This window comes from Sinohyriopsis cumingii, chromosome 2 (genome assembly GCF_028554795.1).
Source record: "Sinohyriopsis cumingii isolate HCF-2022 chromosome 2, ASM2855479v2, whole genome shotgun sequence".
Lineage (NCBI taxonomy): Eukaryota > Metazoa > Mollusca > Bivalvia > Unionida > Unionidae > Sinohyriopsis > Sinohyriopsis cumingii.
The window spans coordinates 63,460,941-63,473,330 of NC_142962.1; the positions used below are offsets into that span (position 1 = coordinate 63,460,941).

At 34.2% G+C, this 12,390-nt stretch overlaps 1 protein-coding gene across 1 annotated transcript in view; it reads right to left on the reverse strand.

Moving 5' to 3' along the window:
• LOC149805047 (uncharacterized) overlaps positions 1–12,390 on the reverse strand; it is a 357,351-nt gene that overhangs the window by 115,757 nt on the left and 229,204 nt on the right. The window contains exons 60-62 of the mRNA XM_089946893.1: positions 8,120–8,268; positions 7,300–7,433; positions 2,617–2,889 (exon numbers count right to left, since the gene is read on the reverse strand). Of these exons, the coding sequence (XP_089803019.1) occupies positions 2,617–2,889; positions 7,300–7,433; positions 8,120–8,268 (556 nt within the window). The remainder of the gene's footprint in view (positions 1–2,616; positions 2,890–7,299; positions 7,434–8,119; positions 8,269–12,390) is intronic.

Consider the following 12,390-nt stretch of genomic DNA (forward strand, 5'->3'; position numbering starts at 1 on the left):
ATTTGTGATTTCTGACACTCCTTCATCTGCCTAATTTCATGAAAAGCTGCTCTACTTTGTGAAGCACTCAAGATTAACTGCATCCATTCAAAGCATGATGACATATTGGCATCCATATACATGTTAGCATCCATGCAAACTTTTATGAGAATTTATATATTAGCATCCATGCAAAGTATAATGATAACTTATATCTTAGTTTCAATGTTTTATTCTGATAGAAAAATCAACACAATGCAGAAAGACACACAAGTGAATGGAAAAACAAAGAGTTATCTAAAGGTAGTCTCCATATGGTCTGTCAGTTGCAATTTTATATTACCAGTACTTATACTACCACAATATGGTCCAGTACTTATGCTACATTTTGTTTCTATGGTAACATTCTTGTGTATATTTAATTTGTATTGTGTGATTAACTTTTGTTCAGAACTGAAGGTAGGAATTTGGGCCAACATGTCTAATGTTATGTAGGGTAAAAAGGTTGACTTGTTTTTGAGTTCTTGATACAGCCTTGATTTTTATCCTTGAAGATTCTGGACACAAATTTCTTTTACAGTTTGATGGAAATTTCCATTAAGGTGACCTTCATTCTGGTCCTCTTATTGTGACCAAGGTTTGTTTATTAGGGTTGTTTATATTAGAATTAGTCATTCCTTCTTTAACATCTGTGTAGTTGAATCAGTGTTTTAGCTTTGTTTCAGATATATTTGAGAGGAGCTTTTTAATTGTTTATCTCAAGTAAGTGCCTTTGGATGCCTCTACCCCTCTCATGGAAGCGCTTTTGGATGCCTCTACCTGATTCACATGGAAAAGCAATTGGACGTCTCTATATCTTTCTCACGAAAGCACATTTGGTGGCCTGCTGTAAACATCAGCCATTCGGAGCTGCTTTTCAAAGAGCCACCTTCAGGGAAAACCCCTATTAGATTCTACATTCATTAATGTGAATGACCATTATTTCAGATCACATGGTGGCTGTTTAAACTCTAGTTGTAATCTGTTATTTAAAGTAACTGGGTCAGATTCTCCACTCTCTAAAATGGAGTCTGCAGATTTCATTCAGTACTTTCTGGAGTTTGCATGATTAGAATTTATACTATGAAAGCTTCAATAACATAGGTAAAGGCTCTGATATTGATTTAGGCAATGCTGAGTTTTCATAATTTATGAAACTGAGATGATTTAATGATGTAGATGTTGACAAAGAACAAATAAATTCCATGGATGAGAAATGGCAGCTAAAGCTGGTCACATGGCTTTACTGGCTTGATGGTAAACAAGTTCTCACAGGATTTTAAAGCACATAAAATATATTCCACGAAAAATAATTATACAACTATAACAATCAGATTTTACTCTTTAATCTTTCTATACAAAATAGATGTGTACCAAAAATGTAAAATGGTTAAAATTCATGCTGAACGTAACAAAAGCTACACTGCTATAACAGTTAGGCTGTCAAATAGGTAAAAGGTGTTCTATTTATAGTGCACTGCACTATGTTACTTTGGTACAAGTATATCAACTGCCTACAAAGCCATCCACTATATGAGGTAACGGGTTAGTTAAACTATTCATTGGAATTACGAAGTGCTCATTGAGACTTCTCAGACTAAATCACTTCTGGGGAATATTGCAAATTCATTTAAAGACATTTTGGATTATATTATTGTGTTACATCAAGACTATTAGCATATCCACACTATTACAGACTAGTGGTGCATTAACACATTCAATATTGGAATTTATTCTGAAAAAAACTGGAATTCACTTGGAATACTTTATACTTTTGGACCTGTTATAGAACTTTTAAAATACACGATACTGAAAGGTCCTTTTAAGTTTACTTTGTATACTGTGAAACAAACTATTATTTGAATTTGACTAAACTTATTGGTGTTCACTCTTTTCTGTTACTTAGTTTAAGACCAGAGAATAATAACTACACATAAAAGATTGACTAAAGAATACATTGTACCAAAAGGTAACTATACACAACTTTCTTGACATAAGCACCGCCAAATTTGTGTAAAATATTGTTTGAGATATGCTCCAGAAACAAATATGTTTATGAAATGACAGCTATACCGTAAAACCACACTATGACACAATAGCTGGGATTCACAAAGTGCTATCATGCTGTGTAATGTATCATGAAACACCCAAAAGTCAATTATCTGAAGAAAACATTGCATATGTAACCTTTCTGAGTCATAACTAAATAACATGGACAGGGATGTGTGGGAGGTTCAAAACGAAGGACTAAAACAAAGGACTCTAGTGATGCAGTAAACAATTAAAATGATGCATTGGATACAATAAATACTTCAAACAGTCATTACATATTTGATATTTATTTTTGTGGCAGAGAACTATGCATTCATACACACATATATATGCAGAGAAAACAGGGAAGTGAAAAATCAAAAATCATAATTTCAAGAATTTCTCTGCTAGATTCTCTTTCAACTCCAATGCTTAGTTTCTTGCACTCTTTAATCCCACCTACCATTACATGCATGGGGGAAAATAATTAAGAAAAATGTCAGGATGATGTAATTAATTTTTTAATATCTGTTATGAGTGTGGAAAAAATTACAATACAGTACCTACCTGTCAGAATATCTATTTTCTTAATGCTTTCTCGAGGCATACCAAATCCTTCCCAGTTGGCCATGGCTTTCTGTTGTGAGGAGAGAATAGCAAGGTCATATCCAGCCACATCTCCATCATACACTTGACCTGCAATCAGTGGATCATGGTGGATTGTAACACCATTGGACCTCAAGGTATATTCATATCCAATGGCATTCCTCACTCGCAGAAGAGAGTAGTATCGCTGGCCTTCCTCCAACTGTAGCTGGTCATTGTAACCACTTGCCCTTCCTGGTAACAGAAATATATACTAATCTCAGGCAGAATCAAACAAGAATTTAAAAAATTTGCTTTGAAATATGCAGCAATTTTATGATCTCAATTTGATATTTGTGACAAACTTATAGAAACTAATTAAAGAAACATTGAACATACCTTCCTCAATACAATATCCCCCCAAAAAACAGAATTTTATTTTCTTTTATTTCTAATGTTTGACCATAATTAACAATTTCAGCTATATTAACATTTCTTTTCTGCTTTGTGGCAACCCATACATTTTAAAATGTACATAAGACATGGTGCAATAACCTTTATTATTTGAATGCTGGAGATCTGAATCATCATTTAATCTGAATCAATGTAATAGCCAAAAAATGAACATAAATTTGTGACACTATGTGGATTACTCAAACTTCCTAACTGTCCAAACCATTATTTATGTTTAGAAAACTTGAAAGTAAAATACAAAAAAATGGTTAATAACATTTGGGCATAATTTAACCGTGGTATTGATGCTGCACTGATGGGACTGTTTACTTATATCTATTGAATTCTGACATTAAAAATGTAAACATACAAGTACTGGTTACCCTTCTGTACAATGTATGAAGTTGTGGTCTTTACCTGTCTTTTAATCACGCTGTTGTTAAATGGGTTGTAGTAAATTTCAAGTGACATAAAGATAGGAAAAGCATATAAACCTACTTTTGTTCTGAAGCATAGTGTGCCTACATGTTTGCTCTGGATAAAATAAGATGTAAACAATATCTGTCAGAAAGTACTTACAGAATAACCCACCTCTAAAACTAACAAGTTGACAAAGTCCTTTCTTACATATGGTATAAACTCTAGTCATGGTACAAAATGTTTAAAAAGTTTAATGAAGATATCTGAAAAGTTTGGAAAATATTTAATTGTCAAAAGCATGACAGACACATCATTATCTAGTGATGTCAAGGTTCATGAAGATCTTATAATGGTTAAAGTAACATAAGTGTAAACATAATTTTCAAATATAGAGATACTCTGAAAGAACTAATCTGACAAAGTCATATCTTATATGGGGCACAAACTCGTGTTATGATAAAAATGCATACAATGTTTTATGAAGATATAACACAAAGTTTAGGAAACATAACCAGAGAAGATCATGAAGGATGGATGGGTACAATGTAAGATACAAATGGTTATAGCACTTAAATGCTGATGAGAAAGATTTCTTTTTATTACAAAACAAAATATGTAGTCACGATGCAAAAGCATTTTTTTAGCAAAAACAAGACTTTCAAAGTGGCTGCTGTGGTGGCCATATTGGATGTCAGATTAGCATCATTTTCACTGAGGACCAAGTGCACATCATTAAAAGTCATTTTGGTGAAAATGTCCACGTGACCCTTCATTTTACGAGGAGTAGTGATAATTAGATTTTCAAGATAGTCATCAATGCTAACTTATTTGACACAAGATTGGCACCGTTAACATTTGTGACCAAGCAAATGTGATATGAAGCCAACCTCATGTTGATATGACCATCCAGTCAGAAAAAGTAGCAAAACATTGTTTTCAAGATGGTCACCATGATGGCCATATTTAAGGTCATATTGTCATCATTTTCATTTAGGACCAAACTGGCCCTCAACAGACTTCAGATATTGTGCAAGGAAAAGGGCATCTTCTCAGTATGGACAAAAGAAAAGTCTTGTTGATAACTACATGGCAGAATAGAGCAAGACTGTAAACTGATATGCTTCATGTTCTCTGTGATAACACTGATCTGAAAATGACATGTTTAGATAGAATTCTTGGAATACTTGTAGATAATAACTTGTAATGGTCTCATCATATAAATGATACATCAAAGAAAATAAATTCTTATCTTTGGCTCCTAAAGAAACTCAAGGTTTTTCTTCCATTACATTACAGAGTTAATTTTACAAATGCTACATGCAACTGCATCTTGACTACTGTAATGCAATTTAGAGGAACACAACTGCTATGAATCTGAGATAATTTTCAGACTCCAAGAAAGGACATGTAGAATAATTCTTCATCTGCAAACAGAAAATTTTCAAACTGCAATGTTTACATTCAGAGTATTACCAATATATTTGAGAAGGGCCTAAATATATACAAGGTTTTTACAAAATCTGCCCCCACTTATCTGAACACCATTTTCCAGGACAGAGAATCCACTGGTACCCCAAATTCAAGATCATTAAAAGGGCAAAATTTCAAAGTACCCAAGCCAAAAAGGAGCTTTAAAAAAATAGCTTTAATTTTTCAGGTACATTTGTTTGAAATAACAATGCACATGCTATTAAATCAGCTCCAAGCATCTCTTCCTTCCACAATAGAAATCTTAAAATAAATGGTATACTCATTTAAGTACATGTTACACCCCTCACCTCCTGTGCTTCATTTTCATTTCTTCAGCAATGTAGCATTTATGTAAATAGCTGTTTATATACTGTATAGTTGCTTGTGTATGTGTGTGTGTGTAAATGTCTTTTTATTAGCTTGTATCTTATATGTACCTAATAGTGGGTCTCAAGGTAGATTAGTTTCTTATTTGTAACTAACTGAGTCACCCCCTTAAAATAAAGTCTTTATTATTATTATTATTATTATTATTATTATTATTATTTATATACAGTGTAAATGATTTTCATCAAAATTTCTTCAACAAATTACAAAAAATAAGGAAACTCCCCTTAAAACGATATTCATACACAGTCCACAAAGTTGCTATACATCCTTATATTGTGACTTTAATGAATGTTTTGCTTTAGAATCATGTACTGTGTGTGCTTTGCAAACATTAGATTGCAAATCAGCATAATTTATTATATTATAAAAAGGACTTCATGGTAGGATACTTTCAGTATAATTTAATAAAATTCTCTTGCACATTTTTTAATAAAGAAATTAAGGTTTTTATACTTTTCATAACAGCACAACATTTGTACAGTTTCAAAGACCATTAAGCAAGGAGGTTTCTGTAAAATTTTATGAAATGCTTTTGAGCAGTCATCTGGCAGGTTATCCTATTTTAAATAAAAAGGTTAAATTGGAGGCAGTTTGGCATCATTTGAACAATCTTGAAAGAGCTAGTTACCAGGATGCTATCTATCAAATTTGTTTATTTGATTGACTGGTTCATAAGGTGAAGGCAATGAAATTTTTTTTTTAATTTCAGCAATGTGACAATTTTGAATATTGTATAAAATTTACAGTCCATCATGCCAGGATACTTTCTGACAACTTTTTAAAATTCTATTGGATGATATTGAAATCATTTTAAGTCTTTTCAAATTTACATAATAGCAGCAATACTGGATAGCAGATCAGTATCATGTGCAAAACTGAAAGACCTTCACGCCAAAATAATTTAATTACTTCAAATCTGGCAAAATTCTATTGGGAGTTTCTTTAGAAGTCATTTTTAACAAAATTCTACTTGAGGAGAAGCATACCTGATATTGGATCAGCATCATTAGCATGAATCTGTATGGCCTTCAAAAACCAAAATGGTGTAAAAGTTGGTAAAATCAAAAATTTTGTTTGAAAAATATTTTATAAGTCATTTAATGTCTGTTTTCTTTTATTTTAGTTATGACAGCCATATTTCAAAATGGATTGGAAGCAATTGTATAAATTGAAAGACCACTGCTTGATAGTCCATGTGTTTTAAAAGACCAACATTGTTTTTTTTTGTACAACAGGTGGTCTTTCAGGACATGTTCCACTGTAGTACCTATCATTCATATCTTTAGTTTCTTCCACAGAAAGTTTCGTTAATGTCGGCAGCAGTGATTTAAATTTTTAGGCAAAAGTGTACAATAAGGATCTTAAGTATTTCAGGACTCCTACTGATGACACAATGAAAGTCAATCAACAAGTAACTGCAGTTTATTTGGAAGCTAAAATTTTCACATTTATGATTGGCTTCATTTACATATTTCTGGAAGTGACATAACTACTGTATTGTCACATTTTTCATGCACATTTTATTAATCAATTTAGTCAATTATATTTATCCCCAAATCTGATAGAGGACAAAATTAAAACATTTCTTAGCTCCCTAAAATTAGCACATTAGTATTAAGAAAATTTACCTGTAAAAAGAAAATTAGAGAACAAACAATAAATATTATGATTTATGTCTTGAATGGTATACCTGCAATTAGAGGTATACAAATTTATATATAACAGAGAATACCAACCATTGCAAACAACTTCTCATGTCTAAGCCTTACAGTGGATGCTTGAATGTACCTAACTAATGCAAGCAGTGAAGATATTTTTGACTATGCACAGCCACTACTAAGCTAAAGAACAATTTATCCCAAAAGAGGAGTTGTGGAATTATTCTTATCAAAGTAAACTTGATACAAAACTTTTGTATCTGAAGGTACGTACCATATGTATTGAGATAGTCCTGTATCCTAAGTCCATCAAGTCTCTCAACTGCCCATTCAGATTGAATGGCTGGACAGGGGTCACCACTAATATCCCATTTAGCATACAGTGTGGTCAAATCTGTCTGGTAATCTCTGAAGTTAAAAAGTATCAGTGTGATTGAAAAAATTTAGAATATCATGTTCAAGACATGGACTAAAAGTTGAAATACGTTCTTCCTTTCAGTTTGAGATGAGATAAATTCTATGACACACCTCAAGGTATGAACAAATGTTGACACAATGGCTGTTGTTTACTGTAGGCTAGTTAGAATACTTTAACTCATGAAACTTAACACTCAAGGTTAGAAGGGTGACTGTAAGTAAACATAGTCAATACAAGTTTGTTGACATTTTTATCTCTGAATATTGGAATAAAGAACCTGCCAGAAAAATTCGTATGCAGAAGTGAGGGGTTGACTGGGGGTGGGGGATGGGTAAATATTGGCAGGCAGTAACCTTCTGTTTTGGATGGAGGACAATTTTTTGCAGATGCCATTTTCCCTTTTTATGTTCTGGTCAATTTCTACATAACTGTTTTCTGCACTTTTGGTGTTCTGATCATAGCCCCAGGATCCTGAGCAGGTAATCTTTCTGTGTTCCCCATTTACTGTACACCAAAACTTAAAGACACAATGCCGCCATTATGTGCAAAAAGTCGTATATGCCAAATCACCAAAATAATACTGAATCTTGAAAGGCCTTAAAGCTTTACTGCACCAGCATTTAAAACTTATTTCTAAATAAAGTGTCTTCATATACTTTTATTTAGTCAGTCTTACAGGTCGTGGAAGGCATCTGGATGGTGGTCCCAGATCCCAACGTGTGACAGGGGCTCCTGTCCTTGGCTCAGGTAAGACAGGTACACACCATCAGAAGTGGACACTGTCACCAGACTGGCTCCATTTATGCCTTTCACTGTCACAAATACCTGGGCATGAAGATAGGAAATTTTAAAAATATAGACAAATGGCAGAAAAATAGGTGACAGCTTTTCTTTCTTCCATTCCACTATCTGTAAATAATATGGTCATTGGGTGCATGCATACAAAGAAAGTAACAGCATTTTCAACTTGTTCTTATTCTACTCAGTTCATGCAAAAAATGTTGAGAATCCTGAAGTGGTTCAACATGACCTGTATTCATATGTCAGATACACATATAGAAATGATGAAAAGTCAGTGATGTCTTTGATGATGCTTAGGTGATGAATGCAACCCCCTCCCCCCAATAAAAAACAAAACAAAGGACTCAAATGTCACACAATATGCCCATCTTGTTAACTTTTTCCTACTAATTTCCCTGATCTCTGGGCTAGAGTCTTGACTCATTTCCCTGATCTCTGGTCTAGAGTCTTGACTACTTTATAATAAGACGTGGACCTCAGTAGAGTGTCATTAAAATATATGTAGGATATTAAAAAAATAGCAGCCTGTATGTATGAATGTACTTGGGTTTAACAGTATGTTATAAAAATACTGCCTTTGTGGTGTTGATTGAAAGTTCTACAAATGCAAATATAAAAAATTGCAAAAAATATTGTTGGAAGATAAACTATTTCAAATAGATATATACATAAAGTAATCACAAATAAAAGATAAAGGTGAAAAGTATAAAATCCATCAAATAATGGGTCAAAATTTATCATACAAACTGTATTCCATCAAAGAGTCACATATTTTCCCTAGTGGTACATCTTAATAGAGTTTTCTATAAAAAAAATCATCACTTGGATGTGAGAATTAAAACTTTGATAACTTAAAAGAAACTAACCAAAATACATGAGATTTCAAAACAGTAGTAGACTTAGATACAGACATCTGCCTAGCAATATTTAGAGTTAAAAAATTTAAGACACGTGACATTCTGAGTTTGAGTGAGCACTCAAGTTCAGGAGTTTTGTGATTGCAAGGTGTCATATGCTGCATTGAGAAAAGGGCAATGACTCCTAAAATATTACATGAGCAAAAAGATTTGTAAATATCTGCAGCTTTTGAAGATGTCTATAAGATGTACAAAGTTTCAAAGTAATACATAAAACTATGGTACTAATTGTGCTTACAAGATTTTGTCATACACTGCATTAAACTACAAGAGAAAAGAGGGCAACAACTATAAGAAAAGAATTGCTAAATGAGAGTGATTTCTTGATATGTGCATATTCAGGGGATAACCATACTATTTACCAAGTTTCAAAGTAATTCCATGACAGGAGTACCTAGAAGGGCCTGACACTATACTGTCTTAAAAAGATTTTCGTGGAATTCAAAATAAGGCCATTTCTTCTTTTTAACTGCTGAATATTTAACCAAACCTGAGATTCTTGAGCTAACACATTTTCACTCTGTTAGCCATATACGACTGGCACCATTTTCATTTTAGACAAACTAGACACCATTTGAACATGTTTCATGAATACTACATGTAGTTATGACCATTGATTCAAGAGAATTACTGACAGAATGTTAATATGCTCATCATGGCAGCCGTATTGTGGTAAGATTAGCCCCATTTTCATTCAAGACCAGCTAGACAATATAATTAGTCTTCTGGTACAAGCCTATGTAGAAGATACAACTTTCCATTTCGGAGTACTAGAAACAACAACATTTTCAACATGACTGCCACAGTGGCCATACATGGGTGTCAGATGAGCACAATTTCCATTTGGTATCAACTAGACATCGTAAGAAGTGTTTTGGTGGGAATCCAATGTTGACAGATTAAAAATGGCCGCCATGGTATGAGACTCTTAACCAGCTCCTGAAACATTCGGAAATACAGCTGTACAGAAGAAAATATACTAGTTATAAGTGCTACCAGCAACTAATTTAGGCAGTGCAAAAAGTGGCAGGGTAACTTAGTAAACTCAGTCTGTGGATATAAGTACAGATTTGCATTTTTGCATATTCAGACAAAAGAACAGTAAAACAAATATGGCCACTTCTTCACTGTCTCAGTGGATCTACTCATATTTCAAATCAGATTCATCAGATTCATTTTCAGGATTTACCCAAGATGATCTCTTAAATGATACAAAGGATATAGACACACTCAGTACTGCAGAGAAATATTCACTTGAAATAGATTCAACCTACCAAGATTGTGTAACACCAAAATCCAACATGGCTGACTCCTCTTCAATTCCAAGCTTTCTTAAAATCCAACATAATATGCAGAGTATAACAATCACAGCTGACTCCAACAAAATTCCAACAATCAAGAAATTCTTGGATGAGAATCTACACTTCCAGCAGGGACACTCACACAATGGACTGATCTATAAATCCATGGATACAGATTCTGCCACAGTAACTCTATACATAACAACTGGTAAAATTCATGTACAAGGGCCAGGCTACACAGAATGGGTAAATTATTTTATCAGCACTTGTCAGCAAATGGTAGACAACACCAGATTGAAATCAATTACCTCTCAGCCAAGGGCTTCAACACCCATCCCTGAAGCCCACAGATTTCCAAATCCAGTCAACAGTAACACAGCTTTACATGAAATAAGCCAGATTGCTATCAATGTGGAGGAAACTCCAGGACCCCAGTTTATGATAGGTGCAACAAATTCCTTTGAGTTCCATGGAACCCATAGCCAGCCTTGTACCTCCATACAGTGCTTAGTAGTGATAGGTATTCTCCAGGCCCAAGTGGAAAGGTTAGAACAGGAACTCTCTGCACTAAAATCAAAGAGTCTACACAGTGTTCAAATGGATAAACCAGGTGCCAAAAAAGTGTGCCAGAAAACCCAGACAACGCAATACACAAACATGTCAGAGGACCAGAAAGCATGTCAGGGCACTCAGACCATACCAAAACCAGCTATTAGAAAAAAATCATTATGCACACAAACAGATGCAACCACACCAATTAAACAAGATGAGTCTCTTCTACAGGTATTAGATGGGCAGAGCCAAAAGTTAACTAAAGCACATGCTGTAAACACTGACCATCATGTGTCTCATTCGACATCAAATCCGGGTACTGAAGAAACTGTTCTAAAGACAACCTCAAATTACCCACAACAAGGAGCTAAATTAAATACAAATACTAAATACAGCAGTCACCAAACTCTCAGTCAGTCTAGTCATGGAAATCAAGAAGTTCAAACAATGCAACTGAACCCCCCACTGGTCAAAATCAACAACACAGTTAAAGACAGATCTCTTCTCATAGGATCATCAATAATCAAAGGAGTAAGAACAAGAGGGTTATATAAAACTGACGTAAAAACTCATAGAGGTGCTACTATTAACACTATTACAGAAAAAATATTGGAAATGGATATGTCACCATATCATACTGTAATTCTTCTCATTGGTGGCAATAATTACAGTAATGGCCAATCTTTGAAGGGCATTGAGGATGATTATGAAAGTTTGTTGTATGCCATCAGGTCCAAAAACGCAGAGTGTAAAATAATCATCTCAGGTCTGCCGCCAAGAAGGGATGCACTTATGACTCAACTAAATGACACCCTAAGTATGTTGTGTGAAAATTTCCAAATACTCTTTGTTCCGCAATACTGGACCTTCTTCAAAGACAATCGAGTGAACCAACAATTGTACCAGTGAGACCAAATCCACTTGTCCAACAGAGGTACTGCCATGCTCCTTAGGAATATAGACCAGTACATAAGACTTATAAAAGGGGTTAGGCATGAGTCAGACAACTGCTTGTATTGTGGAGAGCACGGTCATGTAACACAGCGGTGTCTGCATGGAAAACAGATTCGCTGCCATCTTTGTAATGAACTAGGACATAAGCAAAAGTTGTGCACATACCAATAGGTAGAAGGCTATGATGTACAGGCCTATGCAACACATATCCAGCAACAAAATGCATTAGAATATGTGTACACTTTTCAATGTAATAATTATAATTCTATAAACAGGTTTCAGGCACTATCTGATTTGTGTACAAAGTGCAACTTGTTAACATGTAAACAACTGTGTGATACTGTTCAAGTTACTTCTCCCTCTGAGGCCCCCCAAGTGTCTAATATGTCAATGTCTTCTTGTATGTATGTAAATCAGTCTCA